Source organism: Harpegnathos saltator, unplaced genomic scaffold, assembly GCF_003227715.2.
Source record: "Harpegnathos saltator strain DR-91 unplaced genomic scaffold, Hsal_v8.6 scaffold364, whole genome shotgun sequence".
Classification (NCBI taxonomy): Eukaryota; Metazoa; Arthropoda; class Insecta; order Hymenoptera; family Formicidae; genus Harpegnathos; species Harpegnathos saltator.
In genome coordinates, this window is record NW_020230166.1 from 620,141 (window position 1) to 646,557 (window position 26,417).

Sequence of the window (26,417 nt, forward strand, 5' to 3'; positions counted from 1 at the left end):
TTAATTAAATTCGCCGACAATTTTCTCGTCGAATTTGCTCTCCTTCTCTCTCTTTGGTCTCCTCCTCCCTCCTCTCCCCACCCGATCGCTACCGCAGCGCTCTTTTAGTACGCACTTCTTTGGCATTGTTTGTCAATAGAACGACGAGAGGGTTGACGCCGTTTACGAGCCGATCGCGCGACTCTTCGTTTTCCGTCGCGCGAAATTCTGCCGACGATTTTCAGACGACGACGTCGGCAGAAATTCCGGCTTCTTTCGCGAAAAAACGCCGACTCTCTGCGTTGACTCCCGTCGTGATAATAATTTAGATGTTCCATTTTTTTTTTTCATTTTATATTGTAAAATCGGGGCACAAGGTACATTTCAAAATAGCTTCATTCAAAGCTTCAAAAAAGCCACTCTTCTCTCCGTCTTCGAACGATTCTCGCGAATCATACTTGATTGATAAAGGAGAATCATCGAAAATCTTACGATTAAGTTTCCTCGGAGGTAACTTCCTCGGAAATCCTCGGTTCTCCGAGGACCTCTCTGCTCATCAGCCAAGATCAGTTTTATTATTCCGACAATTGGCAGAGCATGGCGGTCCCTCGCAGAATCCAATGCTCCGGCGGGTGCTCCGTCGGCAGCCAAATCGCGATGACAAAGTTGGTGGAATGGCCGGTGGTGGACAGGATGCCTTTCCTCTCGCTCGTCTTGTAGACGGGACATGTGTACGTCTTCCTCTGTTGCAGCTGATCCTTCGTCACCGGCATCAGCCAGAGCTGTTGAGAGATTCAGGTCGTTATCTTCGTGTCAACCTCTTCAGACTGAGTGCATTAAAGTCACGAGGAACGGATTTAATTTCACAGTCTGACACAAATACGACATCTGTCAATCGTCTAACGGGATTCTTTCTGTATTTGTTGCGGAATTTCGTGGTGAATATTTTATTCGCGATAATGTCCACAGTTATATTATATTTTGTCGACACGTCAGATGTTCGAATAGCAAGGAAACAATCGAGCGTACCAGTTAGTACTCTTGAAGAGGTTGAATTATCGCGCTTGTGGAAATCGCATTTCTCTTTGCAGTGTTGTGTTTTACCAGCACCCATTATACGACACCCCGGCAAGAGGGTGAAGTCGGAATGCGTTGAAATGTTTGTCCAACGAGCACGCTCCGACACGCTCCACGGACAATCGCGCGCCGCATGTCGCGAAGGGGGTTGAGTCTCCGCGTGTATTTGCTTACATGGGGCACGGTGTCGTAGAGAATCTTCGGCAAAGACTCGTCGAGCCTCATCGTGTCCATATCGAAGCGGGCCCCGTCGAGAAACAGCCCGTAGACGTAGACGCCGTCGTCCGGCGGTCTCGCGTGAACGGTGTCTTTTAGGGCGAAGAAATCGTAGATCAGCAGGTCGATGGGGATGGAATATTTCCGCGCGTAGTTCTGCCGGGCGCCGGTCAGGAACGCCTGGGTGAAGTAAAAGCCGGAGATCCAGAAGGACGTGGGAGCTCCATCCTCGTACCAGGTCTGCAAGGATACGAAAACTCGTGTTCCTCGGCGTTTTCGCATTGAGTCGATGCAACAGCTTTGCCGCGTTCGTTAAATAAACAATCGGAAACGAAGCTTCGAAGGATCGAAGGACGAAGGCGAGCGATTTTTACGAGGAAACTGAGCGACTTTTCTCATGTATCTCCTTTCGATGAAGTTAAATTTCTCACACGAAGAGAGATGTTCGACCGAATGAAGCAGTTTTCCGGTGGAACGTGAACGGCTCAGAGATTCCGTTCGAAAGTATCAGAATCCTACTTCAGTTAACCGAGGAGCCCTCGATAATTTCGACAGGATTCTGATCATTTCGAGCGGAGTTTCTCAACCGTTTGTACCTCACCTCACCAGAAAACTATCTCATTCTCTCAACCCTAACATTTTTCTTCGTATAGTCGAATTCGACAAGGAAACGATGAGCGAGCTCCTTTTTCCGCGAGCACACCTGCAGGAAATTCAGTCTCCGCAGGAAATCCTGTATGTAGCTTCCGAGCGGTTTCAGGGACGGGTAAGAGCTACGCATCCACAATTTCGGTATCTTGCCGGTGATTATCGACGAGTAGACCTCTTCGAGATCAGGGTTCATGATCACCAGACCTGTTGAAAACGATCACGATATGTATATCCGCGCGAGGAGAACCTCCCCCTTGGGCAGATCGCGTCCTTTACCTCGGATCGCCTTCCGCAAGTTCACCAGGCTGTCCCTGATGGTCTGCAGGAGCTTGTTGAACCTGCCCATCTCCTGCACCAGCACGGTGTTCATGCTCTGCTCGTAGCGCGTAGGGTATCGCTCCAACGCGGCCACTAGGTCGTAATCCTGTGGCAACTTGGACAGGATATCGGACGCGATGTCGTAGACGACCTCTTCCGGGGCCTTCGCGCCCGGCTCCATCTCGGCATGGCCGGCATCCTGGTGAAAATCAGGAGGTCACCTCGGCGCTCTTCGCGAGTTTAATCTTTAATCGGACGGCCGAACCACACGAATGTGATCCCATCAGGACGGTCCGACGGCCAAATTGATTTTGTCGCTTGAAATGGAAGCGCGCGACGAGTCTCGACTCGCAATTTAATAACGCTTTTATTACGGATTTTCCGCGATATACGAGGCCGCCCACGTCTGAGGACTCTCTCGTCCCGCTCCTTTGCACGTTTCGGATTCCGTTCTTTTCTTCTTCTGTTCTATTAATGTGTGATTTGGTACACTTGGTATGATATGATAAATAGTAACGCGACGTCGCGAATCTTTGAATAAAACGTGAAAGACGCAATTTTCGAATTGGATCCCGGACGGGATTTCTTCCTCGCGGACGGGAAGGTCTAAACGCTTAACGTTACGTGACAGATGAGAATGTTACCTGCTTGCTCGCTTTCCTCAGCTAATCGCGTGAAAATGAAAAGGTACCGCGTTACAGAATTAGCCACAAACGACGTATTCCTTCAAATAAACGCTACTTACTTGTATCTCCTCGACGTTCTGCTCAGAGACAAAAAATTAGTAATTATTTTAGTTTCCGATACTCCGTAACGCTCAGGACATGGAAAATTAATCAATCTCGCGCAAACTGAGAGGATCAATCAGAGTGCAAATAAAAACGAAAGGATCGAGAGAAATAAATAAAGTCGCGTGCAAAGGTCGGAGCAAAATCAACTTATAAATATTAATAATTAATGACAATCTCTATCAACTTTATACCATCGACATCCTTTTTACAATGGGAACAGCTATTAGGTTACTTTATCCAGCCAAACGCAACATCTTTCTCTCTTTTTACACTCGACGAATCATCCGCGATGAATCCCAAGAATCGCGCGAGACGCCGTTCTAAAATCTTCTCGAGGCCGAAAAAGGTAGAAAAAAAATTACACAAAAACGGGGCGATCGATCTCGATAGTCGCGTTAGCACCTGTGTGAGCAGAATGGAGGACAGCATCAAGTAGGACTCCTGCTGATCCTTGATAATGTCGGCGTTCTCGTGCATACCGAAGACGCTGGGCGCGGTGGTCATCGGCAATTCCTTCACGTAGTCCAAGAACAGACTATATTCGCTAACTGGCGGTACGTAATACCGGCCGCTCGGGTCGAACGGGTATTTCTCGTCGACCACGACCTCCTTGCGATAGAACCGCTCCAAGATCGAGTTCAAAGTTCGTCGGTCCCACTCGTCGGTTACGCGGCCGCCGTAGTTGCATTCGCCTTGCACGGGAAAAGAAGAGAAGCAGGGAGAGGATGAAAGGCCTCGCTAATGAGAGCCGCCATTACGGTGTTTCCGATGTTACTCTTATGCCAGTGCTGTCGGGAGCTGGCTTGGGATGGCGGCGAAGATCGAACGTCGAGCGAACGAAGATCGGACGCGACAAATCAGCGCTCGCCAATTCGAGGTAGAAGAACAGCGGGCAGATATTTCGCGTCGCGTCAACTGCGCTGATTCTGCCCGGCGAGAGAGAGAGAGAGAGGGGGGGGAGGGAAGGGGGAGATACAAAAATGAAAATAATATAGCGTAGAAAAAATCATTAATTAATACCGCTCAGCGCGCGATCGTTTTGAAGCGATCGGTCTTCCGAGGCGCTAACTTAATTCCAATCCCCCGGCCGACTTGTGTGACCGAGGATTTAATTCCTCCGTGAAAATTTCCTTCCGGCTACAAAATCGACTCTAAAAACGGTTGTCGGCGAGAATCCGTTCCCGGGAAGCTCCCGCGCAGCGCGTTTCCAACGTCAGTCAGTCAGTATCTCGTTGGAGCGAACATCGCGATCGTGCGAAGTATCGAGCGGACGTGCGCGTATGAGGGAGGAAATGCAACGAAATATCGCTCGCTTACCCGTCAGATACTTGAGCGCGATGTATTGAACATCGTCGTACTGGTCGAGGAAGATCTTGAGCTGCAGCGCGCTGATACGCAAATCCGTCTCGTTGAATTCGTACTGATTGTTCCAGCCGATCGGCCCGAATTTCCGGCGCTCCTGCACCACTGCGTGAAAGAAGCAGAGCGAGAAGAGCAGCTTCTTGAAGGTCCACTTCTGCGACGACGTGTCGAAAAACTCGGGCTCGCATATCGGATCCTGCCGCGACATTTAACCCGATCGCTCGCGTTAATTTTATCTCGCCCGAAAGGAAAAAGAGAAAGAAAGAGAGAGAGAGAGAGAGAGAGAGAGAGAAATAGAGGGAGAGATATATTGTCCACCTGCAAGAAAGATCGCATGATATTCGCGCGCAGTCCTTTGGGCGGTTCATTCGTCATCTTCACGCCGTTCTGGAGGACGCTGACTGGGAAGTGCTCGAACGGGTAGCTCGTCAGCCAGAGTCGGAAGTCAGGATGCACCGTGTTCGGCGTGAAATTGTCGCAGATCTGAAGTGAGATGAGAAAGAACATAAAAACCAGAGAGAGAGAGAGAGAGAGAGAGATAAATTTTGTAAAAGAGAGGGAGAATACCATATAACATTTGATATTTAATCCTTAAAAGCTACCATAAAAAAAATCATGTTAATGCTGTCACGGATGAGATTTCATCCTGTTATATATTTTTTACTTATAGCCGGCAGAAATAGAAAAGTGAAACAAAGGCAATTAAATATTTTATTATTATTGAATATTAGATGAGAATTAGAGGAGTTATCGTTTGCAGCGAAAATAAACACTTAATACGAACGAAACAAAATTCGCATGGGGTGAAATTTCCCACCCCTGGTAGCCTTTAAGGGTCGATACATGATATTACCTTTTATCGTATATTTAATATATTGTTAATTACGCGATCTATATTATGCGTATGCGCTTTTGCTACGTACTTTCGAATTCGAAGCGTTTAACGTCTAATTTCTCGTAGCAACCTCCGCGGGGATTTAAGGTCGCATTTCTCAAGGGGAATAGAGTCTTCAACCGGAGAGATTTCAGTTCCGCGAGTCCCTCTCTAGTCCGAAACAACCAAAGCGAAAGCGGCGAGAACGCGAGGTGCCTCTGGAAAACGCCCTCGGCACGGAACGAGACGCGGAGCGCGCCGTGCTCGCGGACATTCGCGCCCGCGCGGACATCACCTTTTCCATGACCGGCATGAAGCTCTTGGCGACATGGCAGTTCTGCAGCACCACCCAAGTGCCGTTCTTCACGCCTTCGTCAATGAGGCCGGCGGCGATGACTCCTTGGCCCTGACCCAGGGACAAAGAGAAGAGCCTGCTGGCGCCGAAGCCTTGGTCGTCGGCGAATTTCAGCAGGATCGCCATGGGGTCGGCGCCGGGCGTCAGGACGAATATGAGCGGCACGCAGGAGTTGGAATCCGCGTAGGAGGCCGGCAGGTCGAAGGGCGGCGGCTCGATGAACTGGCGGCCCAATTGCTCTGCAACGCCGAGGAGAACGGCAGATTCGCGCGAGCGAATTATCGATGACAGGCGCGTTCGGTCGGGCAGGATCACTCGCAGTCGTCGACGTGTTCTACCGCGCTATTTCGCGGAAGGATCTTCGCGGGGGCGTAGCACGCGCATGAGACGTCTTTCGAGGTCGTCGAGGATCGCGTTCGCGTATCTCGCGCGGGATTTAATTCCTTGTCTACGCGGAAGGAAATTATGTACGTGCGGGACTTCCCGACTGCGAATTCGCCGCACGCGTTCTGTTTGCACCCGGATCAATTTATTCCCGCTCCGTGGACGCGAGTCTTCACCCTGGCTTCTCTCATTCTTCCTTCCTCTCCTTTTCCCGCTTTCTGTATTTTTTTATCTTTTTTCTCTTTCGAGTAACTTTACCTTCGACGAATAATTGCGCCGCCGACATGACTTTGTCGGGACGAATGCAACGAAGCACCAGCATCCTTTCGAAGTTGCCGAGTCGGTTCCAAGGCGCGGGGAAGAGCAGGGTGTGAGGCTCCTTGTGGTCAAATACCTTCTTCCATTCGCCGACGTTTGTCGTGCAGCTGTCTTTTATCCCCTGAGCAATAAAGTGCGCGCGGTAGTCGCGAGAGAAGCGGCAATTCCGGCCGAAGGAATTATTAATCGCGCGCGTTTAATTGATCCCCGCGATCGCGGAGACGTTACTTGGCTGTTTTTCCCGGTAAAAAGACTTGACGCGAGGTTCTCTGCAATTGGCGAGAATATCGCCGCTCCGGACAATTATGTGACAACAAAGTGACATTTCTTGCGACTTGATCAAGCGATAAAATTTCGTTTTACATCTCCCGTGGAAATACGATTCACTCATTCGGCGAACGGATTTGTCGATTTTTCTTCCACGTAAACGATTTCTCGAAAGGTTTTCCTTCATTCGAGCTCCCTTTGGCAGGGAAGCTTCCGCGTCAACGTTAACGTTCTGTCGACTCGAATCGCCGGGACGATTTTACCGTAAATCCCGGCACGCCGTCCAGTCGACACAACTCGTCCCAGGACCGCGACGGCAGCCAATCGGTGGGATTGACGAAGGGATTCTCGAGGCCGACGCCGCCGGTCAGCAGGAACATCCATTGGGCCATCGAGAGCTCGCCCTGCTTGTTCAGCAAATTCGCCGACAACAGGATCGAGAAGAGCAGCTTGTCCTTCTCGAAGAGCGAGCGGCATATGTTCACATATAGTGAGTAGGTGAAGTACTTGGTGAGGTCCTCCAAACGTTGCTTTATGTCCTCCGCGCGCGGCGTATTTTCGATCGTATTCTTGAAGAGATTGACGAACCAGGCGAGGGAGTATTGGTACATCGGGTCGATGTTCGCCAACATGGCTGAAACGCGGAAAAAATAGAAAATGCCGCGAAACGGAGGAGCTTATCCTTCTCGTGAAATATTCCAGAATTCTGAGAACGGTGGAATTCGCAAACGCGAGGAATTTGAATTTCAAAAAACGGCCCGACGTTGAAACTTCAGGTTCTGCTTTATTTGTATCGTTGAAAACGTGATGTGTGAAAATGTATGAGGAAACATTCTATCGACGAGGCCATACGATGACATGATGATATGATGATATGATGAAATGACGATACGACGCTGCAGTGATAAAACGTTCAGATGATTCCGATGCTTGAAATTTAGATGCAACTGCAGGCAGTTTTTCTCTGTGAACCAGAGCACCGCGTTGTCTTTGTGTCACACTGTGATTCTTCTCTTTCATGATCTCCCGCGAATTTCATTATCATCGGCGTATCTTTTATTTGTACTCACCGATCGTGAAGAACAGAACCGTGCTGTAGACTGCGATCGGCGTATACTGCAATCTCGCCGCGTCGATAGACTTCTCGGTGACCTCGGCGGCGGTCTGCTTAGCTTGAATCTCGTTGGACAGAGTCTTTGAGGAGCTTAACACGGCAATGGCGGTTTCGTCCTCGAGTATATTCTCCTCAGAACTCGACAGCACCTCCAGGATCTTATTCTCTATCTCTTGTAACATCCTACGGAAAAATTCCTCACCATACATCGTTCATCAGGGTGACGATGATTCCGAGTTGCGAGACGAGAGAGAGAGAGAGAGAGAGAGAGAGAGAGAAAGAGAGAGAGAGAGAGATAAAAATAGGCAGAGCCTCTCGCGAAATTAACATTCAATTGCACGCGGAACTCATCTGGTTGTATTCATTCGGCCGTGTTTATTTGTCATTGCCATTTTCATCAGCGACTTTATTTCGTCGTGCAAAAATAATGACGCCTGAAAGATTGATTAACGATCAATTTGTTCGGCCGAACCCGCGTGCGCGCGGGTATTTCTCAATGCACTACCTGCAATAATTTGCCGAATGTGTAACGCCGGTAATTATCCAGCGAAATAATTTTCCGCGATTTTGACTATTCGACGTTCTACGTGAAGTAACGAGAGACAGAATTGGCTGCTCGATTCGTACTTTTTATTCTCCGCTCCCTGCACGATCAGCTGATTCTTCTCGGCTTCCAGATCGGGTCGTTCCTTAGCGACGACTATGCCCAGAAGCTGATCGTCCAGACCGACTGGAGTGATCATGAAGTTCAGCAACGTCACCTTCACCACCACTTCCGGCAGATAATGCGGATTTCGCAGTTTCGTAGTGATGTAAAAGCTATGGAGGTCGGTAAAGACGTCAATTAGAAGGTAAAGTCCCAAAGGAGTTTTACGAGCTCATAAAATGTACATTGAATCGATATAGAAACGCTGAAATGCAGATTTATCCCTCGCATTATTCAAATCTCTTCTCTGCTTTAAAATAATCCCTCTCTGACAATGAAAGATACTAAATAAACTGAAAATTCGTTAAAAAAGGTCGAGGAATAGTCACAAGTTGAAGACAATCGTTGTATTATTATAATACACAAATAATGAATATTGTGGCACGATTAATACCATTATAATACCAAAATGGATCGAATGAGAAATCGATGGATGAACGTACCGAAACTTGTCGGAATACTCGATGACACTGTCGCCGATCTTGATGCAGAGCGTACCGCCGGACCGGAAGGTCTGCTTCATCAGCAACGGCTCCAGGGCCGCGTCCAGCTCCTCGCCGATGTTCTCCAGCAGCACCGGCTGTCCGAACTGCACGGCGTTCTCCAAGATCCTTATGTAGTCCAGCTGGGTAAGCTTGATGACGTTCAAGTTGAACGCCTTCTCCATGTTCTTCACCCACTTGTTCGCCTGGCCCTGCGGGTCGATCATGAGCGGCCATCGGCGCGATTTCGTGACAATGATAGCGTTGTCGATGGAGAAGAGGTCGCTCGGTAGACCGAATATGTTCCAGGACCTGATGAGCACCGGCTCGCCTAGCACCTGGGTTAGCTGATAGTCTTGAGTGCAAACGACGTTCAAACTCGTGCAGAACGCCACCCAGTTGTCTACCTGCTGCTGCCGGAATTGCGTCGTGAACACGCCCAAATAAGCCACCACCCCCGAACTAATGAGGATGTCGCCTGTTAACTTGAAGTACTTTTCACCGAGCGACCTACCAACAGAAGAATCTCTGTTATTTCTTCCATCGAGAAGTTGTTCAGAAGAGTCTCACTCAAGAAAATTCCTGACATCTTCCGAACACTCGGAAATTTATAAATAGAGGGAATATAGATAGAGAGAGAATCGAGTGGTGTAACTCATTACTTGGCGTTCTCCGACCATCTGGTGTACTCGCCACCAAGTCTATTGATCAGCTCCTTGGCTCTCCTCAACTTCTCTTCGCAGTCCTTCACCTCGTCGGTCATCGCCTGATAGTCCGCCTTCCGTTGAGCTAACAGAGTCTCGAGATTGGCCAGTCTGTCCTGCACCTCTTGCAGTTGGCTCCTCTTCAGATTCAGCTGCTCCATCGCGGAGGTGTAGTCAGCGTCAGCTTGCGCCAGAGCCTGTCTCTTAGGCGCTACCACCTTGGCAACCTTGTCGTATTCCGACAAGGCAAACACCCAACGACAGAGACCCTCGCAGGCGGTCGACACAGTCCTGATGCGCTCTGGGTCGAAGTTTGGGTTCGTCAGGATCGTTGTGCGGATCTTCGTCATAATCCTCTCCGGGATGTTATCCTTGTCATAGGTGAGCAGAGACTCTAGAAAGTGCATGTCGCCTAGCATACGCAAAGACGGCTTCCAGTAGTCGTCCACCGCACCCTCCAGGGTTTGGACTTTCTCCGGTTTCACATCCTGCGCACGCATAGTTTGTTGAAAATGTTGGGATAATAATTTCAAACCAACATATAATAATAATAATTCCCAACAATTATTCGGTTTTGACCGTCTTCGAACGTTTTCCTTGGTTACTGCAGAATTATTTAAAAATATTTATTGAAAAAGAAGTATTAAGTAATAAGGAAAAGATATTTATATTTTTTATATATTAATACGTGGATATTATTGCCAATTAATCTAGACTGAATTTGGCAAAATGAAGGAATCTGATGCGAAGAGGATTGATCGGTCGGTCAATTTTGCAGCGTTTCTGCGAAAGTTTTAACTATCGTAATCACTTTCAATATGCAGACTGCTTCCATAACCAATCGCACGCCGGCTGGCGGGCGCTTCATGGACTTCACGATCTGGATGTCCTGCGGAGTCAGGGTATTTAAAGCTTCGTTTGCCGCGTTCAGTATCGGCATTACTTCCTGTAGATCCGCGTCGCACTCGGCGCGGATTGCATCGGCTTCCGCCGCGACGACCTGACAATGTAACAGTTTGATTATCAAGTAAAAGACGAATCGATTAAAAAATATTGATATTGTCAACTCCAAAATAACCATCTTTGATGGATTCGAAGGAATGAAGAATCGAATTCGAAACACAGGGACTCATCTCCAACTAGATGAAAATGATTGAGATCGCGCTTGGTTATTTCTCAACTTCGAAGAAATCAATCGGAAATCAATCAGGATGCATACATGAATTATTCACGAGCAATGATGAAATTTTAAAAACATGCTTTAACATCTCCCTAGTTTGCCCTCACCAGAGCGGCCTCTTCGTCCTTCTTAACGACCTGCTCGATAGCGCTGGCTTCCTCGCTCTCATGCTGCACATCCAATAGCATACCCTCCACGTCCTTCGCGGCCACCAACAACTTCGGCTGCAGGGCCACCAGGATCTCCTGCATCCTTTCCACCTGTTTATGCGTGCTGTCCAGCCTGTCGAGTCCGCCCTCATAGCGCTTCTTGCCGTCCAGAACCTCCTTCCTCTTGCGGTTCAACAGATCCTTGAAAGTATTGATGAGCTCGAGGTAGGACGTCGGGGTGACATAATTGTAACGATTCAACATCCTGCAGAAATCCTTCGTGAGGTCCTGCGTGGACGTGTGGAAATACTGGCACATCTCGATACAGGCCTGACGCTCCTCCGTCGGCATGTCGATCGCATCCAGGAACTTGGTCGCCACCGCGAGTAGCGCGTCCTCCGGCCACGGCTGCAGCCAGTCGATGGTACAGCAGTTTACCAGGGCGGGAAACTTGCGGATCCGCGTGCGGAAGTTGTCACCGATCGGCGACATCGTCAGCACCACATGCAGGTGCTCGCGCACTGTCTGCACGAAGAAGTTGAAGAGCGCGATCGGGCTGCCGTCCGTCTGCATGGATCTGAAGAAGAGAGATTCGTCTGCGGTTTCGATTCACATCGAGAGAGACGAGTACAAATTTTGAAAGGTGCATTTTTTCTAATTAGTGAGGAGGCTAGGATCTTACACGAGATATATATCTCTTGAAAGATTATTTTTCATACTTGCCACATGAGAAACTAAACTCGACGACTCTTTCCTAACTTTTACAGGAAAGTATGTTGCAGAGTACGCAAGTATATGTAAATTTAATTAATATATGCAGGGTAAGTCTTCATCGACACGATGACGTCGTTGATAATTAACGTCTAGGAATTTAAATCTTTCCTTCTTTCTTATCGAAAATAATACTTGTCTCTCTGCCGATCGATGACTCGCATTTGCTCGCAAATCTCGATCTTCTCGTCGGCCGCGAAGAGATTCGGCACCTCGCCAGAATTGAGAAGGTTGCTGACATCCTCCAGGAAAGTCTCTTCTTTAATCTGTGTGTCCATAAAGAGAAAGACTGTGTGCAAATCGCTCGCTGCGCTCTTCCGCAGGATGGTCTTGAGGTCGTCGCGCCACTCGTGAATGCCATACAGCTGGGTCATTTGGACCTGGAAGAGCTCGTAGTCGGATATGTGAGACGCCAGTTTCGTCAAGGACTGTCGACCTGAACCACCCATGCCGACCAGGAGAGCGTGGCTTCGTGGCTGCATCAGCACTCGGCAGATCCTCGAGAGATGCTCTATCGCGAATCTGATACACAACACATCCACTCGTTCGCCGATTTTTTCTATTTTAATTAATATCTTAATATTATATAGACGTGATATAAAAATGGTATAGAACTTTCTTCTGTTCAACTTGACGAACTTTACTTACACACGATATGTATTTAAAATTTATCAACAGATTTTCACTCTCAAACTTATTGAGATAAAGTTCCCATCATCATTATTCTCTTTCTCTCTCACATCGCGTTTTAAAAAGCTTAAAAACAACGCTTCATATTTAAAATTTGAAGCAAGATTTTCTTTAGTTTTTGTCGTAGATCATTCGCTTTTGCGCGAACGAAAAGCTCGATGTCCCTCGCATTTACACGAACATGCTAATGAACCTTTAATTCACAGAAGAACGATCATACGCTCATCAGGAGTGCGGTGAATTTCCCTTTACAACGGTTTTTTTCCCAAGTCGCTACGACATCTAGAAGTGGAGGTATCGACATTTGCATCGATCCGCGCTCTCGATCAGAGCGGCCCGACCGACCCGGCGCTAACACCTTGGGGTAGGTCAGGCACAAGTGGTGCGGCACATGGCGGAGAACAATAGCGCATTCCGCAGACGTATTCGTACGTGACGGCATGTAACGCGAGCGCGGCCTTGCCCCCACCCCACAGTCTAGGCAAGACCAGCTGTGACCGACCACCCGTCGTTCCCCACCACATCGGTTGTCCCCATAGACATGGTATATCTAGATGCATGTTCGAGGAGTGGGGATATAGCTCATGTAGAAAAGGATATACTCTGTTTTTACTGTTCGTTCTCTCTCGCACAGTCCCGATGGAGGGGGGGGGGTATAGAAGAGGCAGTTGCTGTACAGTGCTGTACAGTAACCATTGCCCCTATTCCCCTTCCATCGGGACTGTGCGAGAGAGAACGAACAGAGTGCTTCCTTTTCTACGAGAGTTATATTCCCACTCTTGAAATTTGGGAGAACGCGCAGTCTAGATATACTATGTCTATGGTCGTTCCATTCTCTCGTTCTGAGAGACAAGTGCACCACGAAAGCAGTGCATCGGCACGACCAGCAGGTGCCGCCACTGTCTACTAATGCGGACCGAATCCCGACGTCGACGCTGACTTTAAACAGTCATAACTCGTAAACGAGTCAACGTAGCGACGTGAAACAAAAAGCAATCTCTTTGACACGTATTCCCACACGTGTTTATGTTGCTGTATTATTGTTGACTCAAAGAAACAATGTATTATTTGATTGCTGATTTGAAAGAGCCGAGTCGTTATACAGGATGTCTGGATTCCAAAGTGAACAGGAAAGTGCCATACCGTTTTCCAAATGGCACCTGTTATCAAGATAATTTTGATACTTTAATGAAGATCCTTTTATCATTAAAATATTGATTAAAGAAGAATATTGAGATACTTTATTATTAAGATATTAATTAAAGAAAACTGGGGCGAGTGATTAATGCTAGACACCTCGCATTATAACATAATAATAAATTAATATTATAACTATTTTTATTTCTCTCAATATCGAATGAGAACTCGCCTGAAGAGTACCAGATCCATGGGCGTCTTCGAGATCGAATTGTATTCCACAAGATATTCCTCGACCGCTGTAGCGAGCGCATCCCAGTCCTGGATCTCAATGTACACCTTTTGATCCGCCATCGGGTCGTGGAAGTCGCAGTAGATGAGGTTTCGCAGGTGCACCTCGGTCAGTCGCACACTAGATTCATCCAGCAAGTCCGCGAATAGCTGGTCCATGTCGCCTTGCATACGTTCCCTCATGGTTTTCCGAAGCTGCTCCACCAACCACTTGTTGTCGGTCTCGTCGATCAGTCGGTCGCCGTAAACGCGAAGGACCTCGTGGACCCACAAACGCTTCATGCCGCTCTGAAGTGTTTTTTACACGGAAAATTATACGGAGATTAATATCACTGTTATAATTATTAAAATAACTATGTTAAATCGGAGAATCGCTCGCTCGTTTTCACGGGTAGAAACTTAATCGCAACAGCAAGATGAATAACACTTCAGGTTACAACGACACGGAATATTATTCATTTTGCAGTTTGCTCATTCTGATGCCCGCACCAGATCGGGGATGCCCTCGGGAGTGGAGAGCAGCACCCCTTGGATGACCCTGGAGAAGTCCCGCAGATTGAACAGGTAGTGCGACTTGGCGGGGGTCGGCAGCAGGTTCTTCCTAGTCTCTTTGTACACGTCGAGAGTTGCGTAGACCATGTGTTCCACGTACGGTCCGAAGAAGTCCGGGAAGTCGCGGGTGACAAAATACCAGGCAGCGATCCTGCCGAAAATAGTGATCAGCACGTCGTCCTCGAACTCGGAGATGCCGAGGGTGAAGAAGTGCCGCTTGAAACGCGGCGTGACGTCCAGCCCGCTCGCGGGCGGCCCCATCGCGCACATGAGCTGCATGTCCACCAGCTTCAACGGCATTATCTCCTTCCGGTCGTACCACATGTGATGGTCCAGCCATTGCCGCAGGAGCTCAATCGGCGGCTGCGCGCCGTATTCCTCCTTCTGCGGCATGGACAGGTCGTCCACGAAGATCACCCAGTGCTTGCCGGGCGGAGCACCGTAGAGACCTGCGTCGGCGGACACGCCCGAGGACAAGTAAGTGAGAACGAGATGTGTTTTCTCGTGCGCCTCTTTGGTTCGAAGCGACTACGGTTTTATGCAGCTTCGCGTGTCATTATTAACTTGGATCGTTGGATCGTCGAGTTGGTATGTCAATTATTGTAATGTCGTTAATACTTATCAACATGGTTATACCGATAATGATTTATATTTGAGCAATTGTTGCGCATATTAATATCGCGTACGTTGCTTCATAATCTTATTTTACGCTTTCAAGGTTGATAATATTAAAATACGATGTCTGTGATAATTAGAAGAACGCTTAAAACACACACTAAGGTGAGAGATTAAAGAAAGCAATGTGTGTGTGTGTGTGTGTGTGTGTGATCATAATAATAATTTCAAGTAACTTTAGAGCGGAGGATATATCGATACGTTTGAGACGAGACAATAATAACTTCAATGACGACTGCAAATACATCGCGATCGATATTCCAGATTAAGTTGAGGGGAAACCTTTTCTCCTGCGGTCCAGTTTGCTCATAATAATATCCTGTGTCTGATTGGCCGTGGTCTGCGCCGAGAATATCACGAAGAGCGGCTTAAAGATCTCGGGGTTGGTCCTCTTCAGCAAGTATTCCATGATGTAAACGGACTTGCCGGTGCCGGTCGGCCCGACCAAGAGGACCGGCTTGTGATGAGTGACGAGGTAGTGGAAAAGATGAAAGTACCGAACGGTCTCCACCGTGGAGACGATGATCTGATTCACCGGCATATCTCTGGGGATCGGCGGAACGTCTTTGAGGTCACCCAACCACGGCGTCCACTTGCCCCTACCCTCCTTGATGAATTTATAGTCGAAGACGGAGCCAGCGAGCGGCAGAGGAACCGCGTAGGGCCGCTTCGGGTCACTGATTTCCAGCGGGATGTCGAAGCGTGCCCGCACAGCCTTCGGGAACTGATCAGCCAGCAGCGCTCGGAACAGCACGTTGAACCACTCGCGGTAGTTGGCCATCAGTGTGCCGCCCATGGCCCAAATACAGGAGAAGAAGAAGCAGCCCTGTGTTGCGTGGATTTCGTAATATCCCGTCGAGCGGGCGATCACTATCTATCTCATCATCTGTGCATGCGCACGGGTAATTAATCAGGCCTCGATACTCAAATCGTGGCAAGAGGCGAGAGTGCGAATGAAGAATGTGTCACCTTGATTTATTTCTCGCTTCGCAGCCGAGAATTCGCAATCGATATGACAACTAGGGACATCTTCTCGAAATGTTCCTCTCGTACTTTCCGCGATACAATTCACTCACCTCCACTTGAGCTCTCATATTGAAATCCGACAGCGCGCCTACGTACTTCTCGTCGTGATAATCGTCCAGGAAGCAGTCGTACAGGTACATTACCGAGCGCGTCAGATTGGCATCCGGCATCGTTATAATTTCCTGCGGGCAAGAGAGCCGTGCGAGAACTCGCGGCTATCGGCGGAAACGAGAAAAGTTTGCGGCCGAGCGGCCACTTAACGGTCCTCACCTTCGCGCCACAGCGGCGTATTAGATGCAGCAGAGGCGGGCAAAATCGTAGGTACATCTCCTTCAAGTCGCCCTTGATATTCTCGTCCAGAGTAGCCGGCAACGTGTTCAGCCACGAGAGCAAGAGCGGTGTCCAGCCAAGGCTCGCCGGCTCCATGTAGATCATGCCGCATCGCGACACCGTGGCGGGCGACGCGACCTGAGGTCGTTTGCGAGTCCGGTATTTTTGACATTAGGTGTTTAAAGTCGTTTACCAAATTCTCACGATTTTTCAATTTCTCAATCTCGACATTTTCCATTTTGACGGAAGCCCCAAAGAGATTTCAGGTACTAATCTTAAATATCAAACTTTAGAATCACAAGAATCAACTCAAAACCCAAACCTTGAATTCCTAATTCAAACTTGCTATGTAAACTTTTACTTTTGAGGACAATCTCACTCGTGCAAAATTGACCGCACTATGAAACCCGAAATCACCTCCAGATCCATCGGTTCAAAGATCAAGCTCGTCGTGGGCGCTAGCTGAATGATCTCTCCGGAGGTGAGGCAAAGCTTCTTGTTGTCGTCTAGCACCGTGTTCATATTCTCGATCCAAATGGCGTCTACGGGCCCGTCGAAGACGAGCCACTTCCTGTTGAGATTAGTGGAGGTCGCGAAGGCGCGATAAGACACCGCCAGGATCCCGTCGCTCCACTCGTGCGACGCGGGGTCGAACTGGCCGTACAGCTGGCCCATGGTGACAGCCTTGGGATTGATCACGCTGATCTCCACCCGATGCTCGCTCATCAGTTGCCTGCTCTCCAGCAGGCTGAGGCATTCCGCCAGCGTCCTGTACGCTGAAGTCTTGCCGCCGAACGGCAATCCGACGAGCATAAAGCCGTGTCGCACGATCATCATCTCGTAGATCTGCTGGATCTTCTCCAGGAAGAAGTCCGTGCACTGCAGATTCGTCGCGGCACAGGCTTCCTGCGTGCAGACGTTGATGTGCGTATAGTCCGGCGTCGGCAGGACCACGCCAGGGAACAGATCCGAGGCTATGCCTGAGGAAGTGGAAAGTTCAACGTTAAAACGCTTGGGATTTCTCGCTAACGAGCAATTCGCTGAATAGAAATTCTCCCAGCAAGGTCTACAAGAGAATCAGAGAACGTTGTATATGAAATATGAAATATTTGTAGGTATCATTTGGAAAATATCAGCATTGAAACTTATCAATCGTCGATAAAAGTTAATTATAATAATAAAATTACAAACCGAAAACCGTGTTCAAAAGGATAAGATTTTTCGCGAGAATACGACACGTTTTTCGACGTTGGAATTTTAACGCAACTATAATAATAATATTTTCACAATTATATTCGTAATACTTATAATAAATAGAACGTATTTATAAGACGTATTAACATTTTTAATAAATATTTATATCTTTATAATAAACGAACGTGGCTCGAAATACGTAAGAAAGCCTCGATTCTCGCCTCGTACCTTCGAACAGCGGCAGGTCGTGGAGCAAGAACTTAGGCAGGTTGACGTCCATGATACTCCTCAACATGAGAATATCCTCGGACTCGTTGGGGTAGCGCAGCTTGAGATTGCCAGCTGCGATGAGGACAGACTTGACGGCCCTCATGCCGTAATCGTAGTGATGCTGACTGCTGAGCTGCTCCGAGCACAGCTTATAGGCGGTGACGATCTTCACGGCCAAAGGTCGGCCGTTGTAGAAACCGTACGAGTACAGAGTGTTCTCCGCGATGAGCGCGTAATCGGGCACCATCATGGCGACCGGTCGGAAGAGAGCCTTGAGATTGTCCGGTAGCTCCGACCTACCGGCGTAGCCGGGGTTCATGGTGATGAAGATGGCGCAAGTGGGGTCCAAGTAGATCTCCGTACCCTCGAAGATCATCTTCTCGATGCCGGCGTTGATGCCGCGCTGGATCGTGAGGATCTGCTGGGCCACGACCGATAGGACCTCCAGGTCGATGCGGTTGAACTCGTCGAAACAGGACCAGGCGCCGCAAGAGGCGAGTCCTTTGAAGAACTTGCCGAGCGCGAGGTAGTCGAGGCCTTCGGAGCAGTTGAAGACGACGCACTGTTTCGCCACTGCCTTCGCGAGGTCCTTCGTCGTCTCCGTTTTGCCGGTACCGGCCGGGCCCTCGGGTGCGCCACCCAGGTGAAGGCTGAGCGCGCCGAAGAGAGTACGGTAGCATCGATCGGTCAGCGGAGTGATCACCAGGCGAGTCGTGTTGCCGAGGTACTCGTAACCGTAGCGTTGATAAGAGTTGATCATGTACGCCCGCATGTTGTCCTCCTGCTCGTGAAAACGTGATTGAGGTGTCGGAAATCGGAAGTTTGAGGTATGTGCTGCATTTCTATCACTTCCAGTTATTTTTTACATCATTGTACGCATATAGAAGATAGATATAGAAGGATGCTGTTATTCGCAATTAAAGAATTATACATAAAAATAATTACAGTAAGTGTGAAATAGGAGAAAGAGCATTTTTAAACTTCTAAAAGATTACTTGATTTGGTCAAATGAAGGGACTTGTTCTTCGCACGTGAGTATTTGAGTTCAAAAAATAATGGATCGCGGAAGAGAGATAAATATTACTTGATGAGAACTTGCCAAGGAAAATAAATCAACACTGATTTTTCTGATACTCGAAAATCGATCAAGAGACTAATTGCGATATTAATAAAGAGTCCGCACCAGCCAGTAGTATCTCAGTTGACATAGCCATTGGAAGTCGGTATTCTTCACCACTCCGTCCTTGTATAATGCCTCGAGGACGTCCTTGCTGTGTACGTCCAGCGTGACCAAAGCCTCTGGAGAGACAAATTCAGCAAATTGTCAATGTAAGAAATAAAAATTGTTGACACTTTTCCTCCCAAAGCTTCAGGAGATCTCGACCGACTGCCGTTCAACCACCTACCCAGAGTGGTGCGGTTCTGCTTCGAGAGTTCCCCTCGGATCAGCAGGATAATGTTATTCAGTTCCTGCTGGGACTGATCCAAATATCTCTTCAAGCCTTCGATCCCCTTAGACATGGCTTCCTCGACCTGTTGCGTCCAATACATCTGACCTATGCAGAGGACAGTCTGGCCGGGCCATTCCAGCACCCAGGTGGTCCTTTCCTTCGTGTGATATGCTAGTATCGCCTGGATCACGGCGTGTCGCACGCTCTTCCGCATCTCCGTCTCGAGCTCGACCAGCCACTTCTCTACTTGTCCTCTGGCGGCGGTGGTCGATATGATCTCCGTCAGATCGACCATCTCGCCTTCCGACGACTGCATCGACAGCACCTCGAGGTCCTCGTTGAACCTCAATCGCGCTATGCCCTCGAAGCATTTCTTCAGATGCGGTTGCACCCTGAGAAGAGGAGCAACGTTTTTACTCTACAGGATCCTGTAGTATTGAATATTACACGAGGCCATAATTATTTAACATTATATAATATAACATATAATTATATTACGCTGTAATTCATCATATAATAATACATAGTAATCATTCATGCAATTGATGAGATAATTATATCACGCAATAATTCAACCGCGAAAAGCAACCAAAAGCAAGAACTGCAAAAGATAAAAAATAACACAAAAATTACAAATTAATTATAAATACGAAAATAAGATATTAATAACTTAAATTATAATACATAGATATATATATATATATATATATATATATATGGATGGTTAAAAAAAGTCCTCTAGCCATTTTATAATTATTGCCGATACTACCGTGTCGGATCCTTTGTCTCGGACAGGATCTCCAGCAGCTCATCGTTGGAAAGGAAGAAGAATCTGGGGAAGTAAAGTCTCTTTTTCTCCAGGTAATCGTTCAGGCCCAGCTGGATCTGCTCCAAGAGCACGAAGCTCTTCCTCAGTCGTTCCAGCATCTTGTCGATCTCGACGACTATGAGAACGCGCGGATCGCTTTGGACGTTCTTCATGATGTCCCGCCATATCTTGTCGACCGTGGAGAACTTTCTTCCCTCCTCGGGCATTTGTTGCTGAATGTCCGGCGAAGTGAAAATCGGCTCGAGGTACATCCAGACACCCTGGACCTTCAGCCATTGGTCCAGGATGTCCTGCAGCAAGAGCAACGTCTTCTCCCATTTGCTGCAAGCGAATGATATGTGATATTGCAAATCAAAGATCCGTTTTTCTCTTGGAAATGGAATTTATCTCGTCAACGCGAGACAATCAAGGAAATGGAAATCAAGGAAATAGTAATTTGAGATTAAAAAATCCCAATACGAATAAAGTTACAACTTACATAATTCTGGCCTCAAAGGGCTTGATGTACGGCGAGTTCTTAATGGTCACGGCCTTCATGATGTGATCGTCGAGCAGAAGCTGTATGTCGTCGACGCCGGCGATGACGAAAGTGTCGGTGTCCTTGTAGAGATTCACCGTGAAGACCAGGTCGGTCCATTCTCTCTGCATTTTGTCGATGGCGTTCTCCACAGCGCTCTCCTTCGTCGCGTTCTCGGAGATACCCTCGAACTGAGAGATGTACGCCTCCAACTCCATGCTCAGTACCTTGCCCAAGGTCAAGTCGGGGTCGAACTTGATGGGAATGCCCACGATCGCTGAGACCTCCTCCCAGTGCCGCGACTTCATGCCGGGATTACCCAGCGTCATCACCACCGGCATGTACTGCCGAAAGTCCTCGATCCTCTCGCGAACCATGAGCGCCAAGTCCCGCACGTCCGGTTCCTGGAATCCTTTCTCCAGCTTGTAGATCATCCTGCGGCGCGGACACTCGATTTTATCACCCAACGTTTGGAAAGAAACATCGATGAAGTACCGATAAGTGTTTCAATCCTGATTAATTTCAACCTCAGTTCTAATTTATTTATAGAATAACGAAAATCCCTCTGGGAAATCTAATGGGAAATTTGTGCCTGCCATTGCAGAGCAAATCAAGTGCTGAACATCAAGCGTTTTTATAGTTTCTTTTATATTTTCTCTAACTTTTCCTTCTCTGCAATCTTTTTCACATGTCTCGACCTGTAAAAGTTTCCCACGTCATTGTCGATGTCCTCCGGGCGATACATGCCGACCATGCTGTTTATCCACTTGTCGTGCTTCGTGAGAAACTCGCAGGCGCTGTCGAAAAGCTTCTTGAACGGCTGCAGACGGTCCGCAATTCGCTTTCGCAGAGGATACTGCGTGATCTCCCAACCGAAGGCGGCCTCCTCCGCGTTGAACTTATCGATCTTATCCATCGCCATGATCAATCTCTCCTCCAGGAGCTGCGCTTTGCGCTGGTAACGATATATCTCGTCGATGTCGCCCCAGTATTGCATCTCTTCCACCTGTTTCTGGTAGGAATCCAATTCCTCCGCAAACTTTTGGTATCGGACTGCGAAAGGAGACGCAGTTTGTTTTCCAAGAAAATTCGTAGGAACTTGCGCGGGCAAGTGAGAATCACGTTAAAAATTCCCGTAATAGATACACATAGACATGAATATCGGTCAAATGTTACACTAGTTTTTTATATAATAAAAATTCAGCCGGGAGCTTTTTATATAATGATAATTCAGGTGATCGAATATCGATCGAGTCGCCGGCGAAGAAATGTGGCCGAGCGAACCTCTCAACGCTTCTTGAAACTCCAACGTCTTCGTTTCAATGATGACCCGATTGTCCTCGAAGACCTGGGGCATCCTGTGGTACAGTTGGAAGGCCCTGCTGTTGATACTTATCTCGCTGTCCGTGAGCAGCCAGTAATCCGACAGAAACACGACGTGCATGATGGTGTCCACCAGCTTGAGCTCCAGGCTCTTCATCGTGACGTCGCTGATCGTCCGCGCGAACCTGGTAAGCTCCATCAGAGCCGCGGTATTGAGAGGGGGGGTCAAGGCTCGCTGGACTATGGCTTCATATTCCGCTACAACGCTGGACGTGTAAGTTTTTTTCTCTTGTACTTCACATATAAAACGTCGATACGCGGCGCATCCTTGGAGAAAGACGCTCGCTCCGTGAGATATTCGCAAGTGGAGGATCGTTAAGGAAGAGGTTCGTCCCCTCGTGCGAGGGGAACGCAAATTGTCGCGTCGCGTCGAGATCTTAATGCGTCAGATAACTCTTGCGCGACGCAAAGGGCAATTAAAATGCGGCAGATACAATTGTCGCGCTTTCTCTCGGCGGGAGGCAGCGGCGGGTGAGAATGAAACAGGCCGCTGTTTATTCGTTATAAATATGAAGCGATGGAAAATCCGCGGGAACAATCGCGAGAAAAATCCGCGCGGCAGTGTGGACGAACGCGAAGACACCGACAATTACAATCGCCAGGCTCCTTTGAACACATCGCGATTTCTCTTCGTCCTCGTGGATTATTTACCCCATGGCGGTGGCCTGATACTTGTCGACCAGATGACGAAGCAACAGTCCTTTGAAGTGCTCGACATTGCCGGTGACGGTGACGACGAAGGGCGCGTGGGAGATCTCGAAGAAGCCGACAAACATCGTCCTCTCGACGTCCGTCGCGATTCGGCTGGCCAACTCGTGATAGCGCTTAATCTGCTCGTCGAACTCGTCCAGTTTTTTACTCTCGTCCCGCACGAAAACCTCCACCCGAGCCAGTTCCTCGCCGTTGTAGAGAGGCGCGTACCTGCAAGCAGAAAGCCGCATTATCGGGAGGTGCGTCGCTTATCGACGTCCGCCATCGCGAGTCCATGGGAATCGATAAGCACTTCTTCAGCTCGGCCATCTTCTGCTCCGGGATTATCCTCTCGTGGTCGATCAGCTCTCGTATCTGCGTCTTGAGGCGCTCCACGATGGGCTGCGAGATCTTCGGCTGCAAAGAGCGCGAGAAATCAATCACGGCGGGAATCGAAACCATGAAAACGAGGTCGGACGGTCACAGCGTCTCTCATTCTCATTCTCGGGGAATGAAGAGAAATGTGTGAAATTGGTCTGTGATCTCTTTTCAGTTTCGGAAAATCGGAGATAAGAGGCAGAGAGACCGGGTCCCGCGCGGTCGGGTTTAATAATGCATCTAATAACGCGGAACCTTGAGGAATTCTTGCGGGCCTGCCCAGTCGAGGTAGAGCTGCGTCTCCAGTCTCTCGAAATTCCTCGTCGCGTCGCATATCATCTCGAGAATGTTGCAGAGCGACTCTTTCAATTTGTCGAAGGACGGCTCGAAGACAATCTCACTGGAGACGACGAGGATGTTCAGCCTGAAGCTGCAGACCGCCGGCTGTTGGGACACGAAGAGAGGTGAGGGTGAAGCCGACGACGTTGAACGAAAACGCAAAGATAAAGAGAGATGTACGAGGGGCTCGGTCGAGATCCTCCGAAACAACGCTTAGTCGGTGTTTGGAATAAAATGTGAAACATAAGCTAACAAGCTTCGAAGAACTTGCGGAGGGGCATCATCGCGAGGGCAGATCTAATAACGCAGGATAACGCGAGGAAGGAAGAAACGATACTCTCGCTACAGCAAGAACACGCGCCGGATATGATTCCGTGACGATCGATCGCGGTCGAAGACGAGTACACGCACATGCACGAATACACTCACCTTACCGTGCACGACATAATCGACGAAATCCCGAAGGGAGTACTTGCAGGCGTTTAAAAGCTGCGACTCCATCAGGCGGGCGGTGCAATCGAAGAATTTTTTAAATTGCTTGCGTCGCAACGGGCTGGGCACCAGATTCTTCCTGTTGTTCTGGAAAAGAATTCGGATGAGGAAGTGGACGAGGAGGAAACGGAAAGCACCCACTCGGCCTTCAACACATTTCGTCCACGAACGGGTTCGTTATTGATCGTGTGATAAGCGAGAAAATGAGATGAGAAAAAAGGGGTGAGTCACTTACTCCTTTCAAATTTCTTTTCCTTTATGTCCTTCAAATACGCGTGTTTCTGATTATCGAAGAAAATTCTCGCGCGATGAGTTTCGCATACGTAATAAATATAGCCAAATATTTAATAAACTTAATGACATGAGCAGCTAAATATGAAGGAGATAAAAATAGGAGGGAAATAAAAGGGAAACTTGTGCAAATCGAACGAAATGATCGCGAATTTATTTTCTCGAAATTTTCTCACGAGCGTCGCATCTTCTCTCGTTCTCGTTCTTGAGAATCTATCTAAATCTATCTAAATAAACCATCGTCATCATCATTCATATAAACCACTTCAATATATCATCGGTCATTACCGCGAGGAATATCTCTTGGATTCCGATGTACCAGAACTTGCTGAGGACTTGCCGATTGTCGACGATCTGACGGACGATCGAGCTGTTGAAGTCCGCCAAGTCCCAGCTTCCCTCGTGCGCGCCGATGCGCTTCATGTTGATCAGACGGAATTCGCTGCGAACGAAGAGAAAAAAGGCTGCTCCGTTGGCGAAATGCGATGACGAGCGACGGTCGACTCGCGACGTGATCGCGTGAGCTCGACGGGCCTACCTGTAATCGCGCACCCAATGCTCCAGGGTCATTCGCATGCACGGATTGAGCAAGTGCAAATCGGCTCGCAGGACCTCGCGACAGCGCCGTATGTGTCCTCGCAAATCCGACCGAACGCTTTGCTGATCGCCTCCCTCGATTACGCCGAGCTGCAATCGATACTGCGGATTAACTCGTCAATGATGAAACTATCAATCTCTATTCTCCCGGCTCTCATTCAGTGAGAAAGAGATATTGAATTGTCTCTCGTTATAAGTGTTGGACAAGTTATTTACTACTTATTATATATTCTTTTATATAATATAGATTTTAAATAATATAAATTTTTATATAAAATTTTTTCACAGTATTAATTGTCGATGTTCGATCGAGAAAGATAGAAATTATTTCGATGTTCGTGGTATTCGACAAGTAAAATTGAAATTTGATGTCGATAGAAGTAAAAATTAGTCCGCCATCTCTTTTCCACTCTCTTTCTCTTTTTCTCTCTCTCTCTCTTTCTCTCTCTCTCTCTCTCTTTCTCTATCTCTCTCTCCGGGAGAATCTTTGCCCTTCGAGAGGAATGAAAACCGCTCCGTTACCTCGGGTGGATAACTCTCGAAAGGATCGGCGAGCGCGAACTCGACAATGGCCTTCTTGATATTTCTCGTGAAATCCTCCTTGATCTCGGTCATCAAATTATCGGTGAAATCGGGAAATCGTTCACGCAAATTGCCGGGGACCAAGCCGAGTATCGCGTCGAGGTAGTCTTGGCCGATGCTCGCCGTGTGAATCGTGTCGACGCCGTTGCAGATGTAATAATAATAACGATTGACGTCTTTATCGTCACTCAGATCCACGCCCATCGCCGGTAACTCTGGTTTCGCTATTAAACCCACCATAAATCTAGTCGCAAAAGAACCCATTTGAGGCGTCAGAAGTTCCTCTCCGTCTCGATGATTACATCAGAAGTGTAAGCCCTCGCGTCGCTTCGGGCTATGAAAATTCATTGCTCTGTTCGAGTTCCCTTAGAGAGCGAAACTACTACGCGATGCCCGATGTTGTACGGTTAAAATTAATTTGCCGGTTGTAACTCGACGGGTGTAATATCAAAGGTATATGACATTTGTTTGAAATGTATAATTTAATGATTTAATCGAGTTGTATGGTATTTGAGATAACGCAAACGTTTGACTGCTAATGAATATTGCGTTGATATCTAATAATAATCTAATGACACAGCTGAGCCTTTCACAGTTGAGCCTTCAATTAATGAAAATGGAGCCGCAATTCTCCCTGCGTACCTGCGAAAGTTCTCCTTGCGAAGGCGCTCCGCGGTGTAAAGACTCCCGTGGACTCTCTGCGCCTTTTCTTTTCGTTTAATTAGCTCGCCGCCTCCTTTTCTCTTGTATCTCTTAGTGCCCATCAACTCCGGCGGCAAAGAGAACAGCGGCTCTACCTTCGTATTGAGGATCTTGGGTACTCGAAACGCATCTACCGCTTTATTATTTCGCGCTATCGTCTCCTCCGTGCGATAGCTCTCCATACTTAATGATAATTACAAGCAGTCACGTTTCCGACGTGAGGCAGCGTTCAATGGATTTCTAATATTCCTGAAGAACATGTATAAAAATCAAATCAAAGAAAATATGATCGTCAATCACGTA

At 48.0% G+C, this 26,417-nt stretch overlaps 1 protein-coding gene across 1 annotated transcript; it reads right to left on the minus strand.

Moving 5' to 3' along the window:
• Window positions 1-26,351, minus strand: Dhc36C (Dynein heavy chain at 36C). Its single transcript, XM_011154056.3, has 38 exons — window positions 26,055-26,351; window positions 25,342-25,656; window positions 24,772-24,888; window positions 24,522-24,675; window positions 23,880-24,029; window positions 23,367-23,555; window positions 23,047-23,150; window positions 22,695-22,964; window positions 21,945-22,249; window positions 21,359-21,713; window positions 20,622-21,095; window positions 20,084-20,464; window positions 19,270-19,706; window positions 19,047-19,162; window positions 17,822-18,644; window positions 16,817-17,379; window positions 16,340-16,537; window positions 16,120-16,251; window positions 15,326-15,869; window positions 14,306-14,817; window positions 13,758-14,104; window positions 11,834-12,220; window positions 10,886-11,504; window positions 10,410-10,598; window positions 9,557-10,086; window positions 8,856-9,404; window positions 8,334-8,525; window positions 7,663-7,889; window positions 6,856-7,226; window positions 6,266-6,446; window positions 5,564-5,862; window positions 4,713-4,877; window positions 4,350-4,590; window positions 3,435-3,724; window positions 2,200-2,440; window positions 1,976-2,127; window positions 1,231-1,512; window positions 1-761 (listed from the first exon to the last, which is right to left on the minus strand). Exons 1-38 carry the CDS (start codon window positions 26,294-26,296, stop codon window positions 555-557), a joined length of 11,850 nt encoding a protein of 3,949 aa, XP_011152358.3. The 5' UTR covers window positions 26,297-26,351; the 3' UTR covers window positions 1-554.
• Between the last annotated feature and the right edge of the window lie 66 nt (window positions 26,352-26,417).